The sequence below is a fragment of the Agelaius phoeniceus genome, chromosome 1 (assembly GCF_051311805.1).
Source record: "Agelaius phoeniceus isolate bAgePho1 chromosome 1, bAgePho1.hap1, whole genome shotgun sequence".
Classification (NCBI taxonomy): Eukaryota; Metazoa; Chordata; class Aves; order Passeriformes; family Icteridae; genus Agelaius; species Agelaius phoeniceus.
The window spans coordinates 154,615,458-154,639,534 of record NC_135265.1 but is presented as its reverse complement, the minus strand read 5'-3'; the positions used below and the strand labels follow the sequence as shown (position 1 = coordinate 154,639,534).

Here is a 24,077-nt window from a genome sequence, read left to right as displayed (position 1 = left end):
GATTTTTTTCCAGGGATTTTGAGGAATTTTTTGGGAAGTTTTTGGGGATTTTTTAAGGACTTTTCTTTAATTCTCCAATGGATTTTCTGAGGGTTTTTTTTTTTTGGAAGTTTTTATTTTTCAGTATTTTTGGGACTTTTTTTGAATTTTTTTCAGGAATTTTGGGGTTTTTTTTTGCTCTTTTTTGCCATTTGTTTTTCTTTGCCCACCTTGCAGGAGCTGCAGCAGCTTTGGGATCTCCTGGGCCCAGAATTTCTCCAGCTCGGGGTGGAGCCGCAGCTCCCACAGCAAACGCAGAGCGGGGAAAGCGCGGCCACCACAGAGCCAGGGCTGAGAGGAGATGGCCTGGAAATGGGGGAAAATGGGAATAAAAATGGGAAATTTGGGCAAAAAGGGAATGAAAAATGGGGGAAAATGGGGAAAAATGGGGAAAATGGGAATAAAAATGGGGGGAAATAGGAATGGAAATGGGGGAAAATGAGAGAAAAATGGGAATAAAAATGGGGGAAAATGGGGGAAAATGGGGGAAAATGGGGAAAATAGGGAAAAATGGGAATGAAAACACTGCCAAGGGCTGAGAGGAGATGGCCTGGAAATGGGGGAAAAAATGGGAAATTTGGGAATAACATGGGGAAAATGGGAATAAAAATGGGGGGAAATGGGAATAAAAATGGGGGAAAATGGGGAAAAATGGGAAAATGGGAATAAAAATGGGGGAAAATGGGAAAAAAGGGGGGGAAATGGGGGAAAATGGGGGAAATAGGGAAAAATGGGGGAAATGGGAATAAAAATGGGAATAAAAATGGGGAGAAATGGGGGGAAATGGTGGAAAAATGAGAGAACAATAGGAGAACAATGGGAGAAATATGAGAGAAAAATGGGAGGAAAATGGGAGAAAAATGGGAATAAAATGGGGGAAAATGGGGGGAAATGGGGGAAAATGGGGGAAAATGGGGAAAAATGGGAGAAAAATGGGGGGAAATGGGGGAAATGGGGAAAAAATGGGAATAAAAATGGGGGAAAATGGGGGAAAATTGGAAAATATTGGCAAAATGGGAATGAAAAATGGGGGAAATGGGGGAAAAATGGGAATGAAAATGGGGGGAAAATGGGAATGAAAATGGGGGGAAATGGGGGAAAATGGGAATAAAATGATAAAAAAGGGGGGAAATGGGGGAAAAATGGGGAAAAAATGGGGAAAAATGGGGGAAAATGGGGAAAAATGGGAATGAAAAATGGAGGGAAATGGGGGAAAATAGGAATGAAAAATGGAGGGAAATGGGGAAATTTGGGAATAAAAATAGGGGGAAATGGGAATGAAAATGGGGGGAAATGGGGGAAAATGGGAAAAAATGGGGAAAAAAGGGGAAAATGGGGAAAAATGGGAATAAAAATGGGGAAATTTGGGCAAAAAGGGAATGAAAAATGGGGGAAAATGGGGAAAAATGGGGAAAATGGGAATAAAAATGGGGGAAATAGGAATGGAAATGGGGGAAAAATGAGAGAAAAATGGGAATAAAAATGGGGGAAAATGGGGGAAAATGGGGGAAAATGGGGAAAAAATGGGGGAAATAGGGAAAAATGGGGGGAAAATGGGGAAAATGGGAATAAAAATGGGAAAAATGGGAATAAAAATGGGGGGAAATGGGGAAAATAGGGAAAAATGGGAATGAAAACACCGCCAGGGGCTGTGAGGAGATGGCCTGGAAATGGGGAAAATGGGGAAAAAAATGGGGGGAAATGGGGGAAATTTGGGGAAAAATTGAGAAAAATGGGAAGAAAAATGGGAAAAATGGGAAAGAAAAGTGTCTGGGAAAATGGGGAATGAAAATGGGGGGAAATGGGAGGGAAAACTGGAGAAAAATGGGAGAAAAATGGGAGAAAATGGGGGAAAATGGGGAAAATTGGGCAAAGTGGGAATGGAAAATGGGGGGAAATGGGGAAAATGGGGAAAAATGGGAATAAAAATGGGGGGAAAGCGGGGGGAAATGGGGAAATTTGGGGAAAATGGGTGAACAATGGGGAAAAATGGGGAAATTTGGGATAAATGGGAATGCAAAAATGGGGGGAAATGGGAGAAAAATGGGAATGAAAATGGGAAGGAAAACATCTCCAAGGGCTGGGAGGAAATGGCCTGGAAATGGGGGAAAATGGGGAAAAAATGAGGAAAATGGGAATAAAAAGGGGAAAAATGGGAATAAAAATGGGGGGAAATGGGGGGAAAATGGGGGAAATTTGGGGAAAATGGGAATAAAAATGGGAAAAAGGGAATGAAAAATGGGGGAAATGGGGATAAATATGGGGGGAAATGGGGGAAAATGGGAATGAAAAATGAGGGAAAAAAATGGGAGAAAAATGAGAGAAAAATGGGGGGAAAATGGGAGAAAAATGGGGGAAAATGGGGGGAAAATGGGGGAAAATGGGGGGAAAATGGGGGAAAAATTGGGGGAAATGGGGAAAAATGGGGAAAAATGGGAAAATTTGGGCAAAATAGGAATGAAAAATGGGGGGAAATGGGGGGAAATGACAATGGGAAAATGGGGAAAATGGGGGAAAATGGGAATAAAAATGGGGGAAATGGGGAAAAATGGGGAAATTTGGGGAAAATGGGAATGAAAATGGGGGGAAAATGGGGGGAAAATGGGGGAAAATGGGAATAAAAATGGGCAAAAAATGGGAATGAAAAATGGGGGAATGGGGAAAATGGGGAAATTTGGGATAAATGGGAATGAAAAATGGGGGAAAAATGAGAGAAAAATGGGGGGAAATGGGAATAAAAATGGGCAAAAATGGGAATGAAAAATGGGGGAAATTTGGGATAAATGGGAATGAAAAATGGGGGGAAATGGGGGAAAAATGGGGGAAAAATGAGAGAAAATGGGAAAAAATGGGAGAAAATGGGAGAAAAATGGGGAAAATGGGAAATTTGGGAATAAAAATGGGGGAAATGGGGAAAAATGGTGGGAAAATGGGAATGAAAAATGGGAGAAAATGGGGGAAAAATGGGAGAAAAATTGGCGAAAAATGGGAATGAAAAATGGGAGAAAAATGGGAGAAAAATGGGAAAAGGGGACTAAAAATGGGAATAAAATCGAGAATATTTGGAATAAAAATGGGAAAATTTGGAATAAAAATGGGAAAAAAATGGGGAAAATAGGGATAAAAATAGGAATGAAAATGGGAATGAAAATGGGAATGAAAATGGGAAAAATGGGAATAAAATGGGAATAAAATGGGAATGGAAATGCCCGGGAATCCCAACTCACCAGGAGCCGCACGGTCACAGCCTGGGCACAGGGCAGAGAGCCTGGGGAAAAAAGGGAAAATAATGAGAAAAATATGGGGAAATAATGGGGAAATAATGGGGAAAATAATGAGAAAAATATGGGGAAATAATGGGAAAAAAATGGGGAAATAATGGGGGAATAATGGGGAAATAATGGGAATAATAATGGGGAAATAATGGGGAAATAATAATAGGAAATAATGGGAATAATAATGGGGGAATAATGGGGGAATAATGGGGGACTAATGGGAAAAATATGGGAAAATAATGGGAATAATAATGGGGAAAATAATGGGGGAATAATAATAGGAAATAATGGGAATAATAATGGGAAAATAATGGGGAAATAATGGGAAAATAATGGGGAAATAATGGGGAAATAATGGGGAAATAATGGGGGAATAATGGGGGAATAATGGGGAAATAATGGGGAAAATAATGGGAATAATAATGGGAATAATAATGGGGAAATAATGAGGGAATAATGGGAAAAATAATGGGGAAATAATGGGGGAATAACAGGAAAATAATGGGAAAATAATGGGAAAATAATGGGGAAAATAATGGGGAAATAATGGGGAATAATGGGGAAATAATGAGAAAAATATGGGGAAATAATGGGGGAAAATAATGGGAAAATAATGGGGGAATAATGGGAATAATAATGGGGAAATAATGGGGAAAATAATGAGAAATAATGGGGGAATAATGAGAAAAATATGGGAAAATAATGGGGAAATAATGAGAAAAATATGGGGAAATAATGGGGAAATAATGGGGAAATAATAGGGGAATAAATGGGGAATAAATGGGGAATAAATGGGGAAATAATGGGGAAAATAATGGGAATAATAATGGGGAAATAATGAGGGAATAATGGGAAAAATAATGGGGAAATAATGGGGGAATAATGGGAAATAATGGGGAAATAATGAAAAAAGTATATTATAATAATGGGGAAATAAAGGGGGAATAATGGGGGAATAATGGGGGAATAATGGGAGAAATAATGGGGAAATAATGGGAATAATAATGGGCATAATAATGGGAATAATAATGGGGAAATAATGGGGAAATAATGGGGAAAATATGGGAAATAATGGGGAAATAATGAGAAAAATATGGGAAAAAAATAGGGAAATAATGGGGAAATAATGGGAATAATAATGGGAATAATAATGGGGAAATAATTGCGAATAATGGGGAAGTAATGGGAAAATAATGGGAATAATAATGGGGAAATAATGGGGAAATAAGGGGAAAATAATGGGGGAATAATAATAGGAAATAATGGGAATAATAATGGGGAAATAATGGGAATAATAATGGGAATAATAATGGGGAAATAATGGGGGAATAATGGGAGAATAATGGGGGAAATAATGGGGAAATAATGGGAAATAATGGGGGAATAATGGGAATAATAATGGGAAATAATGGGGGAATAATGGGAATAATAATGGGGAATAATGGGGGAATAATGGGGGAAATAACGGGGAAATAATGGGGGAAATAATGAGAAATAATGGGGGAATAATGAGAAAAATATGGGAAAATAATGGGGAAATAATGAGAAAAATATGGGGAAATAATGGGGAAATAATGGGGAAATAATAGGGGAATAAATAGAGAATAAATGGGGAATAAATGGGGAATAAATGGGGAAATAATGGGGAAATAATGGGGGAATAATGGGGGAATAATGGGGGAATAATGGGGGAATAATGGGGAAATAATGGGGGAAATAATGGGGGAATAATGGGGGAATAATGGGAAAATAATGGGGAAATAATGGGAATAATAATGGGGAAATAATGGGGGAATAATGGGGAAATAATGAAAAAATATTTTAAAATAATGGGGAATTAATGGGGGAATAATGGGGAATAATGGGGGAATAATGGGGGAATAATGGGGAAATAATGGGAAATAATGGGGAAATAATGGGAAATAATGGGGGAATAATGGGGAATAATGGGGGAATAATGAGAAAAATATGGGAAAAAAATGGGGAAATAATGGGGAAATAATGGGGGAAATAATGGGGGAAATAATTGGGAAATAATGAAAAAATATTTTAAAATAATGGGGAAATAATGGGGGAATAATGGGGGAAATAATGGGGGAAATAATGGGCAATAATGGGGGAATAATTGGGGAATAATGAGAAAAATATGGGAAAATAAAGGGGAATAATGGGGGAATAATGGGGGAAATAATGGGAATAAAAATGGGGAAATAATGGGGAAAAATGAGAAAAATATGGGAAAATAATGGGAAAAATAATGGGAAAAATAATGGGGAAATAATGGGAATAATGGGGAAATAATGGGAAAATAATGGGAATAATAATGGGGAAATAATGGGGGAATAATGGGAATAATAATGGGGAAATAATGGGGAAATAATGGGGAAATAATGGGAATAATAATGGGGAAATAATGGGAAAAATAATGGGGAAATAATGGGAATAATGGGGAAATAATGGGGAAATAATGGGAATAATAATGGGGAAATAATGGGGAAATTCAATTCCTCCAGAATTCCAGAATTCCAGAATTCCAGGGGTTTGGGGAATTCCCAGGGATTTTTTGTTTTTTTTGTTTTGTTTGGGTTTTTTTGGATTTTTTTTTTGTTTTGTTTTGTTTTGTTTTTAATTTTTTTAATTTTAGTTTTTTAATTTTTTAATTTTTTAATTTTAATTTTTTAATTTTTTAATTTTTTTAATTTTAATTTTTTAATTTTTTAATTTTTTTAATTTTTTTTTTTTTTAATTTTTGGGATTTATTTTGGAATTTGGAAAAAAATTTTGGAAAAAAAATATTTGGGATTTTTTGGGATTTTTTTGGAATTCCCAGGGATTTCCCAGGATTTCCTTGGGAATTTTGGGATTTCCCTGGATTTCATTGGGAATTCCTGGGATTTCCTTTCATTTTTTGGGGATTTTTTGGGATTTTTTTCAGATTTCCTTGGGATTTTTTGGGAATTCCTGGGATTTCACTGGATTTTTGGGGCATTTATTTCTGATTTCTTTGGGATTTTTTGTGGAAATCCTGGGATTTTTTCAGATTTTTTGGGATTTTCTCTGATTTCCTCCGGATTTTTTGGGAATTCCTGGGATTTCCCTGGATTTCATTGGGAAATTCAGGATTTCCCTGGAATTCCTTGGAAATTCCTGGGATTTCCTTTCATTTTTTGGGGATTTTTTGGGATTTTTTTCTGATTTCCTTGAAATTTTTGGGGGGAATTCCTGGGATTTCCCTGGATTTCATTGGGATTTCTTCTGATTTCCTTGGGATTTTTTAGGAATTCCGGGATTTCCTTTAATTTTTGGGGAATTTTTTTCTGATTTCCTGGGGATTTTTTGTGATTTTTTTTCTGATTTTTTTGGGATTTTTTGCGGAAATCCTGGGATTTTGGGGAATTTTTTGGGATTTTTTCTGATTTCCTTGGGATTTTTTGGGAATTCCTGGGATTTCCCTGGATTTCATTGGGAATTCCTGGGATTTCCCTGGATTTCATTGGGAATTCCTGGGATTTCCTTTCATTTTTGGGGATTTTTTGTGATTTTTTTCTGATTTCCATGAAATTTTTTGGGAATTCTTGGGATTTCCCTGGATTTTTTTGGGGGGAATTTTTTCAGATTTCCTTGGGATTTTTTGGGGAATTCCTGGGATTTCCCTGGATTTTTTGTGATTTTTCTCAGATTTCCTTGGGAATTTTGGGATTTCCCTGGATTTCATTGGGGATTCCTGGGATTTCCTTTGATTTTTGGGGATTTTTTGTGATTTTTTTCAGATTTCCTTGGGATTTTTTGGGAATTCTTGGGATTTCACTGGATTTTTTGGGGCATTTATTTCTGATTTCTTTGGGATTTTTTGTGGAAATCCTGGGATTTTTTCAGATTTTTTGGGATTTTCTCTGATTTCCTCCGGATTTTTTGGGAATTCCTGGGCTTTACCTGCATTTCATTGGGAATTTTGGGATTTCCCTGGATTTCATTGGGAATTCCTGGGATTTCCTTTGATTTTTTGGGATTTTTTTGGGATTTTCTCAGATTTCCTTGGGATTTTTTGGGAATTCCTGGAATTTCCTTCAATTTTTGGGGGATTTTTTGTGATTTTTTCTGATTTCCTCCAGATTTTTTTGGGAATTCCTGGGATTTCCCTGGATTTCCTCGGGAATTTTGGGTTTCCCTGGATTTCATTGGGAATTCCTGGGATTTCCATGGATTTTTTGTGGATTTTTGGGGATTTTTTTTCTGATTTCCTTGGGATTTTTTGGGATTTCCCTGGGATTTCCTTTAATTATTTTGGGGATTTTTGGGGATTTTTTTCTCTGATTTGCTTGGAATTCTTTAGGGGGAATTCCTGGGATTTCCCTGGATGTTTTGGGGATTTTTTGGGATATTTTTCTGATTTCCTGGGGATTTTTTGGGGAATTCTTGGGATTTCCCTGGATTTCATTGGGAATTCTTGGGATTTCCTTTGATTTTTGGGGGATTTTTTGGGGAATTTTTTTAGGATTTCCTGGGGATTTTTTGTGATTTTTGTGATTTTTATTCTGATTTCCTGGGGATTTTTTTGGGAATTCCTGGGATTTCCCTGGATTTCATTGGGATTTTTTCTGATTTCCTTGGGATTTTTTGGGGATTCCTGGCATTTCCTTTCATTTTTTGGGGGTTTTTTTTTGTGATTTTTTCTGATTTCCTGGGGAGTTTTGGGGGTTTTTTTGTGATTTTTTTCAGATTTCCTTGGGATTTTTTGGGGATTCCTGGGATTTCCTTTCATTTTTTGGGGATTTTTTGGGATTTTTTTCTGATTTCCTTGGGATTTTTTGGGAATTCCTGGGATTTCCGTGGATTTCATTGGGATTTTTTCTGATTTCTTTGGGATTTTTTGGGGATTCCTGGGATTTCCTTTAATTTTTTGGGGTTTTTTTTGTGATTTTTTCTGATTTCCTGGGGATTTTGGGGTTTTTTTTTTTGTGATTTTTTCAGATTTCCTTGGGATTTTTTGGGAATTCCTGGGATTTCCTTTGATTTTTTTGGGGATTTTTTGGGATTTTCTCAGATTTCCTTGGGATTTTTTTGGGAATTCCTGGGATTTCCCTGGATTTCCTTGGGAATTTTGGGATTTCCCTGGATTTCTTTGGGATTTTTCTCAGATTTTCTTGGGATTTTTTGTGAAATTCCTGAGATTTCCTTGGATTTCATTGGGAATTCCAGGGATTTCCTTTGATTTTTTGGGGATTTTTTTGGATTTTCTCTGATTTCCTTGGGATTTTTTGGGGATTCTGGGATTTCCTTTAATTTTTGGGTGGGTTTTTTGTGATTTTTTCTGCTTTCCTTGGGATTTTTTTGGGAATTCCTGGGATTTCCCTGGATTTCCTTGGGAATTTTGGGATTTCCCCGGATTTCACTGGGAATTCCTGGGATTTCCCTGGATTTTTTTGTGGATTTTTTGTGATTTTTTTCTGATTTCCTTGGGATTTTTTTGGGAATTCCTGGGATTTCCTTTAATTTTTGGGGGATTTTTTGGGATTTTCTCTCATTTCCTTGGGATTTGCTGGGAATTCCTGGGATTTCCCTGGATTTCATTGGGATTTTCTCAGATTTCCTTGGGATTTTCTGGGAATTCCTGGGATTTCATTGGGATTTTTTGGGATTTTTTTTTTTTCTGATTTCCTTGGGATTTTTGGGGGGAATTCTTGGGATTCCCTTTAATTATTTTGGGGATTTTTGGGGATATTTTCTGATTTCCTGGGGATTTTTTGGGAATTCCTGGGATTTCCCTGGATTTCATTGGGAATTTTGGGATTTCCCTGGATTTTTTGTGGATTTTTGGGGATTTTTTTTCTGATTTCCTTGGGATTTTTTGGGAATTCTTGGGATTTCACTGGATTTTTGGGGCATTTATTTCTGATTTCTTTGGGATTTTTTGTGGAAATCCTGGGATTTTTTGGGATTTTTTTTTTCTCATTTCCTTGGAATTTTTTGGGGAATTTTTTGTGAATTTTTTCTGATTTCCCTGGATTTCATTGGGAATTCCTGGGATTTCCTTTCATTTTTGGGGATTTTTTGGGATATTTTTCTGATTTCCTCTGGATTTTTTTTGGGAATTCCTGGGCTTTCCCTGGATTTTTTTTTGTGGATTTTTGTGGATTTTTTTCTGATTTCCTTGGGATTTTTTTGGGAATTCCTGGGATTTCCTTTAATTTTTTGGGGATTTTTTGTGATTTTTTTCTGATTTCCTGGTGATTTTCTGTGAATTCCTGGGATTTCCCTGGATTTCCTTGGGAATTTTGGGATTTTCCTGGATTTCATTGGGATTTTCTCTGATTTCCTTGGGATTTCATTGGGAATTCCTGGGATTTCCTTTCATTTTTTGGGGATTTTTTGTGATTTTCTCAGATTTCCTTGGGATTTCATTGGGAATTCCTGGGATTTCCTTTGATTTTTTTGGGAAGTTTTTGGGATTTTTTTCAGATTTCCTTGGAATTTTTTGTGAAATTCCTGGGATTTCCCTGGATTTCATTGGGAATTCCTGGGATTTCCTTTGATTTTTTGGGGATTTTTTTGGATTTTCTCTCATTTCCTTGGGATTTTTTGGGGATTCTGGGATTTCCTTTAATTTTTGGGTGGGTTTTTTGTGATTTTTTCTGCTTTCCTTGGGATTTTTTTGGGAATTCCTGGGATTTCCCTGGATTTCCTTGGGAATTTTGGGATTTCCCTGGATTTCATTGGGAATTTTTTCTGATTTCCTTGGAATTTTTTGTGAAATTCCTGAGATTTCCTTGGATTTCATTGGGAATTCCTGGGATTTCCTTTAATTTTTTGGGGATTTTTTGGGATTTTTTTTTTCTGATTTCCTTGGGATTCTTTGGGGAATTCCTGGGATTTCCCTGGATTTCATTGGGAATTCCTGGGATTTCCTTTAATTTTTTGGGGATTTTTTTGGATTTTCTCAGATTTCCTTGGGATTTTTTGGGAATTCCTGGAATTTCCTTCAATTTTTGGGGGATTTTTTTTGTGATTTTTTCTGATTTCCTGGGGATGTTTTGGGAATTCCTGGGATTTCCCTGGATTTCCTTGGGAATTTTGGGATTTCCCTGGAATTCATTGGGAATTCCTGGGATTTCCTTTAATTTTGGGGGATTTTTTGGGATTTTTTTCTGATTTCCTTGGAATTATTTTGGGGAATTCCTGGGATTTCCTTTAATTTTTTTGGGGAATTTTGGGGATTTTTTGGGATTTTTTTCTGATTTCCTGGGGATTTTTGGGATTTTTTCCAATTTCCCTGGATTTGTTGGGGAATTTTGGGGATTTTTCTCTGCTTTCCTTGGGATTCTTTGGGGAATTCCTGGAATTTCCTTTCATTTTTTGGGGATTTTTTGGGATTTTTTTCTGATTTCCTTGGGATTTTTTGGGAATTCCTGGGATTTCCCTGGATTTCTTTGGGAATTTTGGGATTTCCCTGGATTTCATTGGGAATTCTTGGGATTTCCTTCAATTTTTTTGGGGATTTTTTTTGTGATTTTTTCTGGTTTCCTTGGGATTTTTTGGGGAATTCCTGGGATTTCCCTGGATTTTTTGTGATTTTTCTCAGATTTCCTTGGAATTTTTTTAGGAATTCCTGGAATTTCCTTTCATTTTTGGGGGATTTTTTGTGATTTTTTTCTGATTTCCTGGGGATTTTTTGGGAATTCCGGGGATTTCCCTGGATTTCATTGGGAATTTTGGGATTTCCCTGGATGTTTTGGGGATTTTTTGGGATATTTTTCTGATTTCCTTGGGATTTTTTGGGGAATTCTTGGGATTTCCCTGGATTTCATTGGGAATTCTTGGGATTTCCTTTCATTTTTGGGGGATTTTTTGGGGAATTTTTTTAGGATTTCCTGGGGATTTTTTGTGATTTTTGTGATTTTTATTCTGATTTCCTGGGGATTTTTTTGGGAATTCCTGGGATTTCCCTGGATTTTTTGGGATTTTTTTTGGGAATTCCTGGGATTTCCTTTAATTTTTGGGGGATTTTTTGGGATTTTCTCTCATTTCCTTGGGATTTGTTGGGAATTCCTGGGATTTCCCTGGATTTCATTGGGAATTCCTGGGATTTCCTTTCATTTTTTGGGGATTTCATTGGGATTTTCTCTGATTTCCTGGTGATTTTCTGGGAATTCCTGGGATTTCCCTGGATTTCCTTGGGAATTTTGGGATTTTCCTGGATTTCATTGGGATTTTCTCTGATTTCCTTGGGTTGTTTTGGGAATTCCTGGGATTTCCTTTAATTTTTTTGGCGGGTTTTTTTGTGATTTTTCTCTCATTTCCTTAGGATTTTCTGGGAATTCCTGGGATTTCATTGGGATTTTTTGGGATTTTTTTTTCTGATTTCCTTGGGATTTTTTGGGGGAATTCTTGGGATTCCCTTTAATTATTTTGGGGATTTTTGGGGATATTTTCTGATTTCCTTGGGATTTTTTAGGAATTCCTGGGATTTCCCTGCATTTCATTGGGAATTCCTGGGATTTCCCTGGATTTTTCTGGGATTTTTGGGGATTTTTTTCTGATTTCCTTGGGATTTTTTGGGGATTCCTGGGATTTCCCTGGATTTCATTGGGATTTTCTCAGATTTCCTTGGATTTCCTTGGGAATTCCTGGGATTTCCTTTAATTTTTTGGGGATTTTTTGGGACTTTCTCAGATTTCCTTGGGATTTTTTGGGGATTCCTGGGATTTCCTTTAATTTTTTGGGATTTTTGGGGTTTTTTGGGGTTACCCTGGCTCTCAGCTCCGTCCCCCAGGGGCTCCTGCTGCATTTTGGGGGCCAGCAGGGCCAGGCTGTGGCACAGCGGGGGCAGGGCCCAGCCCAGGCCCGGGCGCAGCAGCAGCGGCAGCAGAAAACGCCAGAGGACCTGGGGGAGAAAAGGGAGAGAAAATGGGAATAAATGGGGGGAAAAATGGGGGAAAAATGGGGGAATTATGGGGGATAAATGGGGGAAAAATGGGGTAATTATGGGGGATAAATGGGGAAATTATGGGGGAATAATGGGGAATAAATGGGGGAAAAAATGGGGGAAATAATAGGGGAATTATGGGGGATAAAGGCGGAATAAATGGGGAATAAATGGGCAAAAAATGGGGGATAAATGGGGAAATAATGGGGGATAAAGGGGGAAATAATGGGGAAATAATGGGGGATAAATGGGGAATAAATGGGGGGAAATGGGGGATAAAGGTGGGAATTATGGGGGAAAAATGGGGGGAAATAAAGGGGAATAAATGGGGGAATAAATGGGGAATAAATGCGGGAATTATGGGGGAAATAATGGGGGAAAATGGGGAAGAAATTGGGAAAATAATGGGGAATAAATGGGGGGAAAATGGGGGAAAAATGGGGGAATTATGGGGGAATAAATGGGGAAAAAGTGGGGAAATAAATGAGGGAAATAAGGGGGGAAAAATGGGAAATAAATGGGGAATTATGGGGAAATAATGGGGAAATTATGGGGAAATTATGGGGGAAAATTGGGGAAAATGGGGGATAAATGGGGAAATTATGGTGGAAAAATGGGGGAAATTATGGGGTAATTATGGGGGATAAAGGCGGAATAAATGGGGAATAAATAATGGGGAATAAATGGGGAAAAATGGGGGATAAATGGGGGAAATAAAGGTGAATAAATGGGGGGAAAATGGGGGAAATAATGGGGAAGAAATGGGGGAAATAAATGGGAAATAATGGGGGAATAATGGGAAATAAATGGGGGGAAAATGGGGAATAAACGGGAAAAATGGGAAATTAATGGACAAAATAATGGGGGAATTATGGGGGGAAATGGGGGAAAATGGGAAAAATCCCTCAGGATTGGGAATTTTGGGGTGAAATCTCCCAGAATTGGGAATTTTGGGAATTTTTTTTTATTTTTGGGATGGGAATCCCTCAAGATTGGGAATTTTGGGGACTGGAATCCCTCAGGATTGGGAATTTTTGGGGAATAATATTTCATGGAATTGGGAAAATTTGGGAAAATTTTGGAAATTTCAATTTCCCAGAAATGGGAATTTTGGGATTTTTTTGGATTTTTGGGATTGGAATTCTTTGGGGATTTTGGGACTGGAATTTCTTGGGATTTTGGGCTGGAATCTCCCAGATTCTGGGAATTTTGGGCTGAAATCTCCCAGAATTGGGAATTTTGGGCCTGGAATCCTTTGGGAATTTTGGGAATAAAATTTCGTGGAATTTGGAAAATTTGCAGAAATTTGAGGAATTTCAATTTCCCAGAATTGGGAAAATTCGGGGATGTAATTTTTTTTAATTTTGGGAATGAAATTTGGTGGAATTTGTTAAATTTGAGGAAATTTTGGGATTAAAATCCTTCAGGATTGGGAATTTTGGGGAATTTCAATTTCCCAGAATTGGGAATTTTGGGAATTTTTGGATTGGAATATTTTGGATTTTGGGAACAAAATTTGGTGGAATTTGGAAAAATTGGGGAAAATTTTGGTACTAAAATCCTTCAGGATTGGCAATTTTGGGAATTTGAATTTCCCAGAATTGGGAATTTCAGGATTGGAATTTTTTGGAATTTTGGGAATAAAATTTCGTGGAATTAGGAAAATTTTGGAATGAAAATTTCTCAGAATTTGACAATTTTGGGGAAATTCTGGGAATTTCAATTTCCCAGAATTGGGAATTTTGGGGAATAAAATTTGGTGGAATTTGGAAAATTTGGGGAAATTTTGGATTAAAGTCCTTTAGAATTGGGAATTTTGGGGAATTTCAATTTCCCTGAATTGGGAATTTTGGGAATTTTTCAATTGGAATTCTTTGTGTTTGGGAATAAAATTTCGTGGAATTTGGAAAATTTGGGGAAAATTTTGGTACTAAAATCCTTCAGGATTGGGAATTTTGGGAATTTGAATTTCCCAGAATTGGGAATTTCGGGATTGGAATTTTTTGGAATTTTGGGAATAAAATTTCATGGAATTGGGAAAATTTTGGAATGAAAATTTCTCAGAATTTGGCAATTTTGGGGAAATTCTGGGAATTTCAATTTCCCAGGATTGGGAATTTTGGGGAATAAAATTTCGTGGAATTTGTTAAATTTGAGGAAATTTGGGATTAAAATCCTTCAGAATTGGGAAGTTTGGAGAATTTCAATTTCCCAGAATTGGGAATTTTGGGAATTTTTTGGATTTTTGGGATGGGAATTCTTTGGGATTGGGAATTTGGGGATTAAAATTTTGTGGGATTTGTTAAATTTGAGGAAATTTTGGGATTAAAATCCTTCAGGATTGGGAAGTTTGGGGAATTTCAATTTCCCAGATTTGGGAATTTTGGGAATTTTTTTTGGATTTTTGGGAATGGAATTCTTTGGGATTGGGAATTTTGGGAATAAAATTTGGTGGAATTTGGAAAATTTGGGGAAATTTTGGGATTAAATCCTTCAGGATTGGGAATTTTGGGATTGGAATTTCTTGGGATTTTGGGCTGAAATCTCCCAGAATTGGGAATTTGGGGAATGTTTGGGCCTGGAACCCTTTGGGCATTTTGGGAATTTCCATTTTTTGGGTTTTTTGCCCCAATCTGACCTGGCTGAGGCCGGGCACGGTGGAGCTGAGCAGGATTGGGAATTTTGGGCTGAAATCTCCCAGAATTGGGAATTTTGGGGAATAAAATTTGGTGGAATTGGGAGAATTTGGGAAAATTTTGGGACTGGAATTTCTTCAGAATTGGGAATTTTGGGATTGGAATTTCTTGGGATTTCAGGGCTGAAATCTCCCAGATTTTGGGAATTTTGGGGCCGAAATCTCCCAGATTTTGGGAATTTTGGGAATTTGGGGAATTTTAGGGCCTGGAATCCTTTGGGAATGTTGGGAATTTCCATTTTTTGGGGTTTTTTGCCCCAATCTGACCTGGCTGAGGCCGGGCACGGTGGAGCTGAGCAGGATTGGGAATTTTGGGCTGAAATCTCCCAGAATTGGGAATTTTGGGAATTTTTTTGATTTTTGGGGTGGGAATCCCTCAGGATTGGGAATTTTGGGAATAAAATTTTGTGGAATTTGGAAAATTTGGGATTAAAATCCCTCAGGATTGGGAATTTTGGGAATTTCAATTTCCCAGAATTGAGAATTTTGGGACTAAAATTTGGTGGAATTTGTTACATTTGAGGAAATTTTGGGATTAAAGTCCATCAGAATTGAGAATTTTGGGGAATTTCAATTTCCCTGAATTGGGAATTTCCGGAATGGATTTTTTCTGAATTTTGGGAATAAAATTTTGTGGAATTTGGAAAATTTGGGGAAATTTGAGATTAAATTTCTTCAGAATTGGGAATTTTGGGACTGGATTTTTTTGGGATTTTGGGCTGAAATCTCCCAGAATTGGGAATTTTGGGATTTTTTTTGACTTTTGGGGATTAAAATCCCTCAGGATTGGGAATTTTGGGGAATTTCAATTTCCCAGAATTGGGAATTTCCGGAATGGATTTTTTTGGAATTTTGGGATTGAAAATTTGGTGGAATTTGGAAAATTTGGGAAAATTTTGGGGATTTCAATTTCCCAGAATTGGGAATTTTGGGACTGGAATTTCTTGGGATTTTGGGGCTGAAATCTCCCAGAATTGGGAACTTTGGGATTGGAATTCTTTGGGATTGGGAATTTGGGGATTAAAATTTTGTGGGATTTGTTAAATTTGAGGAAATTTTGGGATTATAATCCTTCAGGATTGGGAAGTTTGGGGAATTTCAATTTCCCAGATTTGGGAATTTTGGGAATTTTTTTGATTTTTGGGATTGAATCCCTCAGGATTGGGAATTTTGGGGAATAAAATTTTGTGGATTTTGGAAAATTTGGGGAATTTCAATTTCCCAGAATTGGGAATTTTGGGAATGGATTTTTTATTGAATTTTGGGAGTAAAATTTGGTGGAATTTGGAAAATTTGGGGAAATTTTGGGAATAAATTTCTTCAGGATTGGGAATTTTGGGATTGGAATTTTTTGGGATTTTGGGAATTTCCATTTTTTGGGTTTTTTTTGCCCCAAATCTGACCTGGCTGAGGCCGGGCACGGTGGAGCTGAGCAGGATTGGGAATTTTGGGCTGAAATCTCCCAGAATTGGGAATTTTGGGAATTTTTTTTGGATTTTTGGGAATGGAATTCTTTGGGATCGGGAATTTTGGGGAATAAAATTTTGTGGAATTCGGAAAATTTGGGATTAAAATCCCTCAGGATTGGGAATTTTGGGAATTTCAATTTCCCAGAATTGAGAATTTTGGGAACAAAATTTCGTGGAATTTGTTAAATTTGAGGAAATTTTGGGATTAAAGTCCTTCAGAATTGAGAATTTTGGGGAATTTCAATTTCCCAAGATTGGGAATTTCTGGAATGGATTTTTTCTGAATTTTGGGGATAAAATTTTGTGGAATTTGGAAAATTTGGGGAAGTTTTGGGACTGGAATTTCATGGGATTTTGGGCTGAAATCTCCCAGAACTGGGAATTTTGGGGAATAAAATTTGGTGGAATTTGGAAAATTTGGGGAAATTTTGGAATTAAATTTCTTCAGAATTGGGAATTTTGGGGACTGGAATTTCTTGGGATTTTGAGGCTGAAATCTCCCAGGATTTGGGAATTTTGGGGCTGAAATCCCTCAGAATTGGGAATTTTGGGAATAAAATTTCATGGAATTTGGAAAATTTGGAAAAATTTGGGATTAAAATCCTTCAGGATTGGGAAAATTTTGGGGAATTTCAATTTCCCAGAATTTTGGGAATTTCCGGAATGGAATTTTTTTGGAATTTTGGGAATAAAATTCTGTGGAATTTGGAAAATTTGGGGAAATTTTGGGATTAAAGTCCTTCAGAATTGGGAATTTTGGGATTGGAATTTCTTGGGATTTTGGGGCTGAAATCTCCCAGAATTGGGAATTTTGGGGACTGGAATCCCTCAGGATTGGGAATTTTGGGAAGAAAATTTCGTGGAATTTAGAAAATTTGGGAAAATTTTGGGAATTTCAATTTCCCAGAATTGGGAATTTTGGGAATTTTTCGATTGGAATTCTTTGTGTTTGGGAATAAAATTTGGTGGAATTTGGAAAATTTGGGAAAGTTTTTGGAATTTCAATTTCCCAGCATTGGGAATTTTGGGAATTTTTTGGATTTGGGGGTTGGAATTCTTTGGGATTGGGAATTTTGGGAAGAAAATTTCGTGGAATTTGGGAAAATTTTGGGATTAAAATCCTTCAGGATTGGGAATTTGGGGAATTGAAATTTCCCAGGATTGGGAATTTGGGGAAGAAAATTTGGTGGAATTCGTTAAATTTGAGGAAATTTTGGGATTAAAATCCTTCAGGATTGGGAATTTTTTGGAATTTCAATTTCTCAGAATTGGGAATTTTTGGATTGGATTTTTTTTTTTAATTTTGGGAATAAAATTTCGTGGAATTGGGAGTTTTGGAATGAAAATTTCCCAGAATTGGCAATTTTGGGGAAATTTTGGGATTTCAATTTCCCAGAATTGGGAATTTTGGGAATTTTTTGGATTTTTGAGAATGAATCCCTCAGGATTGGGAATTTTGGGGAATAAAATTTCATGGAATTTGGAAAATTTGAGGAAATTTTGGGATTAAAATCCCCCAGGATTGGGAATTTGGGGAATTTCAATTTCCCAGATTTGGGAATTTTGGGAATTTTTTGGATTTTTGGGAATGGAATCCTTCAGGATTGGGAATTTGGGGAATTTCAATTTCCCAGGATTGGGAATTTCCGGAATGGATTTTTTCTGAATTTTGGGAATAAAATTTTGTGGAATTTGGAAAATTTGGGGAAATTTGAGATTAAATTTCTTCAGAATTGGGAATTTTGGGACTGGATTTTTTTGGGATTTTGGGCTGAAATCTCCCAGAATTGGGAATTTTGGGATTTTTTTTGACTTTTGGGGATTAAAATCCCTCAGGATTGGGAATTTTGGGGAATTTCAATTTCCCAGAATTGGGAATTTCCGGAATGGATTTTTTTGGAATTTTGGGATCGAAAATTTGGTGGAATTTGGAAAATTTGGGAAAATTTTGGGGATTTCAATTTCCCAGAATTGGGAATTTTGGGACTGGAATTTCTTGGGATTTTGGGGCTGAAATCTCCCAGAATTGGGAACTTTGGGATTGGAATTCTTTGGGATTGGGAATTTGGGGATTAAAATTTTGTGGGATTTGTTAAATTTGAGGAAATTTTGGGATTATAATCCTTCAGGATTGGGAAGTTTGGGGAATTTCAATTTCCCAGATTTGGGAATTTTGGGAATTTTTTTGATTTTTGGGATTGAATCCCTCAGGATTGGGAATTTTGGGGAATAAAATTTTGTGGATTTTGGAAAATTTGGGGAATTTCAATTTCCCAGAATTGGGAATTTTGGGAATGGATTTTTTATTGAATTTTGGGAGTAAAATTTGGTGGAATTTGGAAAATTTGGGGAAATTTTGGGAATAAATTTCTTCAGGATTGGGAATTTTGGGATTGGAATTTTTTGGGATTTTGGGAATTTCCATTTTTTGGGTTTTTTTGCCCCAAATCTGACCTGGCTGAGGCCGGGCACGGTGGAGCTGAGCAGGATTGGGAATTTTGGGCTGAAATCTCCCAGAATTGGGAATTTTGGGAATTTTTTTTGGATTTTTGGGAATGGAATTCTTTGGGATCGGGAATTTTGGGGAATAAAATTTTGTGGAATTCGGAAAATTTGGGATTAAAATCCCTCAGGATTGGGAATTTTGGGAATTTCAATTTCCCAGAATTGAGAATTTTGGGAACAAAATTTCGTGGAATTTGTTAAATTTGAGGAAATTTTGGGATTAAAGTCCTTCAGAATTGAGAATTTTGGGGAATTTCAATTTCCCAAGATTGGGAATTTCTGGAATGGATTTTTTCTGAATTTTGGGGATAAAATTTGGTGGAATTTGGAAAATTTGGGGAAGTTTTGGGACTGGAATTTCATGGGATTTTGGGCTGAAATCTCCCAGAACTGGGAATTTTGGGGAATAAAATTTGGTGGAATTTGGAAAATTTGGGGAAATTTTGGAATTAAATTTCTTCAGAATTGGGAATTTTGGGGACTGGAATTTCTTGGGATTTTGAGGCTGAAATCTCCCAGGATTTGGGAATTTTGGGGCTGAAATCCCTCAGAATTGGGAATTTTGGGAATAAAATTTCATGGAATTTGGAAAATTTGGAAAAATTTGGGATTAAAATCCTTCAGGATTGGGAAAATTTTGGGGAATTTCAATTTCCCAGAATTTTGGGAATTTCCGGAATGGAATTTTTTTGGAATTTTGGGAATAAAATTCTGTGGAATTTGGAAAATTTGGGGAAATTTTGGGATTAAAGTCCTTCAGAATTGGGAATTTTGGGATTGGAATTTCTTGGGATTTTGGGGCTGAAATCTCCCAGAATTGGGAATTTTGGGGACTGGAATCCCTCAGGATTGGGAATTTTGGGAAGAAAATTTCGTGGAATTTAGAAAATTTGGGAAAATTTTGGGAATTTCAATTTCCCAGAATTGGGAATTTTGGGAATTTTTCGATTGGAATTCTTTGTGTTTGGGAATAAAATTTGGTGGAATTTGGAAAATTTGGGAAAATTTTGGGGATTTCAATTTCCCAGAATTGGGAATTTTGGGACTGGAATTTCTTGGGATTTTGGGGCTGAAATCTCCCAGAATTGGGAACTTTGGGATTGGAATTCTTTGGGATTGGGAATTTGGGGATTAAAATTTTGTGGGATTTGTTAAATTTGAGGAAATTTTGGGATTATAATCCTTCAGGATTGGGAAGTTTGGGGAATTTCAATTTCCCAGATTTGGGAATTTTGGGAATTTTTTTGATTTTTGGGATTGAATCCCTCAGGATTGGGAATTTTGGGGAATAAAATTTTGTGGATTTTGGAAAATTTGGGGAATTTCAATTTCCCAGAATTGGGAATTTTGGGAATGGATTTTTTATTGAATTTTGGGAGTAAAATTTGGTGGAATTTGGAAAATTTGGGGAAATTTTGGGAATAAATTTCTTCAGGATTGGGAATTTTGGGATTGGAATTTTTTGGGATTTTGGGAATTTCCATTTTTTGGGTTTTTTTGCCCCAAATCTGACCTGGCTGAGGCCGGGCACGGTGGAGCTGAGCAGGATTGGGAATTTTGGGCTGAAATCTCCCAGAATTGGGAATTTTGGGAATTTTTTTTGGATTTTTGGGAATGGAATTCTTTGGGATCGGGAATTTTGGGGAATAAAATTTTGTGGAATTCGGAAAATTTGGGATTAAAATCCCTCAGGATTGGGAATTTTGGGAATTTCAATTTCCCAGAATTGAGAATTTTGGGAACAAAATTTCGTGGAATTTGTTAAATTTGAGGAAATTTTGGGATTAAAGTCCTTCAGAATTGAGAATTTTGGGGAATTTCAATTTCCCAAGATTGGGAATTTCTGGAATGGATTTTTTCTGAATTTTGGGGATAAAATTTGGTGGAATTTGGAAAATTTGGGGAAGTTTTGGGACTGGAATTTCATGGGATTTTGGGCTGAAATCTCCCAGAACTGGGAATTTTGGGGAATAAAATTTGGTGGAATTTGGAAAATTTGGGGAAATTTTGGAATTAAATTTCTTCAGAATTGGGAATTTTGGGGACTGGAATTTCTTGGGATTTTGAGGCTGAAATCTCCCAGGATTTGGGAATTTTGGGGCTGAAATCCCTCAGAATTGGGAATTTTGGGAATAAAATTTCATGGAATTTGGAAAATTTGGAAAAATTTGGGATTAAAATCCTTCAGGATTGGGAAAATTTTGGGGAATTTCAATTTCCCAGAATTTTGGGAATTTCCGGAATGGAATTTTTTTGGAATTTTGGGAATAAAATTCTGTGGAATTTGGAAAATTTGGGGAAATTTTGGGATTAAAGTCCTTCAGAATTGGGAATTTTGGGATTGGAATTTCTTGGGATTTTGGGGCTGAAATCTCCCAGAATTGGGAATTTTGGGGACTGGAATCCCTCAGGATTGGGAATTTTGGGAAGAAAATTTCGTGGAATTTAGAAAATTTGGGAAAATTTTGGGAATTTCAATTTCCCAGAATTGGGAATTTTGGGGAATAAAATTTCATGGAATTTGTTAAATTTGAGGAAATTTGGGATTAAAGTCCTTCAGAATTGGGAATTTTGGGGAATTTCAATTTCCCAGATTTGGGAATTTTGGGGAATTTTTTTTGGATTTTTGGGAATGGAATTCTTTGGGATTGGGAATTTTGGGAATAAAATTTGGTGGAATTTGGAAAACTTGGGGGAATTTTGGGAATTTCAATTTCCCAGAATTGGGAATTTTGGGACTGGAAGTTTTTGGGATTTTGGGGCTGAAATCCCTCAGGATTGGGAATTTTGGGAAAATTGGGGAAAATTTTGGTAGTAAAATCCTTCAGGATTGGGAATTTTGGGAATTGGAATTTCCCAAAAGTGGGAATTTCGGGTTTGGAATTTTTTGGAATTTTGGGAATAAATTTCGTGGAATTGGGAAAATTTTGGAATGAAAATTTCTCAGAATTTGGCAATTTTGGGGAAATTCTGGGAATTTCAATTTCCCAGAATTGGGAATTTTGGGGAATAAAATTTCATGGAATTTGTTAAATTTGAGGAAATTTGGGATTAAAATCCTTCAGGATTGGGAATTTTGGGGAATTTCAATTTCCAGAATTGGGAATTTTGGGAATTTTTTGGATTTTTGGGATGGGAATTCTTTGGGATTGGGAATTTGGGGATTAAAATTTTGTGGGATTTGTTAAATTTGAGGAAATTTTGGGATTAAAATCCCTCAGGATTGGGAATTTTTTGGAATTTCAATTTCCCAGAATTGGGAATTTTGGGATTGGAATTTCTTGGGATTTTGGGGCTGAAATCTCCCAGAATGGGAATTTTGGGAATTTTTTTGACTTTTGGGGATTAAAATCCTTCAGGATTGGGAAAATTTTGGGGAATTTCAATTTCCAGAACTGGGAATTTTGGGAATGGATTTTTTTTGAATTTTGGGAATAAAATTTGGTGGAATTTGGGAAATTTGGGGAAATTTTGGATTAAATCCTTCAGGACTGGGAATTTTGGAATTTCAATTTCCCAGAATTGGGAATTTTGGGAATAAAATTTTGTGGAATTTGAAAAATTTGGGAAAATTTGGGGAATTTCAATTTCCCAGAATTGGGTATTTTGGGAATTTTTCAATTGGAATTCTTTGTGTTTAGGAATAAAATTTGTGGATTTGGAAAATTTGGGAAAATTTTGGAATTTCAATTTCCCAGAATTGGGAATTTTGGGAATTTTTTGGTATTTGGGGGTTGGAATTCTTTGGGATTGGGAAATTTGGGAATAAAATTTCGTGGAATTTGGGAAAATTTTGGATTAAAATCCTTCAGGATTTGGACTTTGGGGAATTGAAATTTCCCAGGATTGGGAATTTTGGGAATTTTTTGGGTTTTTGGGATTGGAATTTTGGGAAGAAAATTTGGTGGAATGTGTTAAATTTGAGGAAATTTTGGGATTAAAATCCCTCAGGATTGGGAATTTTGGGGAATTTCAATTTCCCAGAATTGGGAATTTCGGGATTGGAATTTTTTGGAATTTTGGGAATAAAATTTCGTGGAATTGGGAAAATTTTGGAATGAAAATTTCTCAGAATTTGGCAATTTTGGGGAAATTTTGGGAATTTCAATTTCCCTGAATTGGGAATTTTGGGAATTTTTCGATTGGAATTCTTTGTGTTTGGGAATAAAAATTTGGTGGAATTTGGGAAAAAATTTGGTGGAATTTGTTAAATTTGAGGAAATTTTGGGATTAAAATCCTTCAGGATTGGGAATTTTGGGGAATTTCAATTTCCCAGATCTGGGAATTTTGGGAATTTTTTTTTGGATTTTTGGGAATGGAATCCTTCAAGATTGGGAATTTGGGGAATTTCAATTTCCCAGGATTGGGAATTTCCGGAATGGATTTTTTCTGAATTTTGGGAATAAAATTTTGTGGAATCTGGAAATTTGGGGAAATTTGAGATTAAATTTCTTCAGAATTGGGAATTTTGGGACTGGATTTTTTTGGATTTTGGGCTGAAATCTCCCAGAATTGGGAATTTTGGGATTTTTTTGACTTTTGGGGATTAAAATCCTCAGGATTGGGAATTTTGGGGAATTTCAATTTCCCAGAATTGGGAATTTCCGGAATGGATTTTTTTGGAATTTTGGGATCGAAAATTTGGTGGAATTGGAAAATTTGGGAAAATTTTGGGGATTTCAATTTCCCAGAATTGGGAATTTTGGGACTGGAATTTCTTGGGATTTTGGGGCTGAAATCTCCCAGAATTGGGAACTTTGGGATTGGAATTCTTTGGATTGGGAATTTGGGGATTAAAATTTTGTGGGATTTGTTAAATTTGAGGAAATTTTGGGATTATAATCCTTCAGGATTGGGAAGTTTGGGGAATTTCAATTTCCCAGATTTGGGAATTTTGGGAATTTTTTTGATTTTTGGGATTGAATCCCTCAGGATTGGGAATTTTGGGGAATAAAATTTTGTGGATTTTGGAAAATTTGGGGAATTTCAATTTCCCAGAATTGGGAATTTTGGGAATGGATTTTTTATTGAATTTTGGGAGTAAAATTTGGTGGATTTGGAAATTTGGGGAAATTTTGGGAATAAATTTCTTCAGAGGAATAAATTTCTTCAGGATTGGGAATTTTGGGATTGGAATTTTTTGGGATTTTGGGAATTTCCATTTTTTGGG

General features: G+C 36.4%; 1 protein-coding gene across 1 annotated transcript in view; it reads right to left on the bottom strand.

Annotated features, from left to right (window-relative positions):
* The window catches only part of MROH1 (maestro heat like repeat family member 1), a 241,668-nt gene that overhangs the window by 129,318 nt on the left and 88,273 nt on the right, over window positions 1–24,077 (bottom strand). Inside the window, 4 exon segments of the mRNA XM_077174443.1 lie at window positions 210–345; window positions 3,267–3,307; window positions 12,060–12,195; window positions 14,876–14,924. Coding sequence (XP_077030558.1) covers window positions 210–345; window positions 3,267–3,307; window positions 12,060–12,195; window positions 14,876–14,924 — 362 coding nt within the window.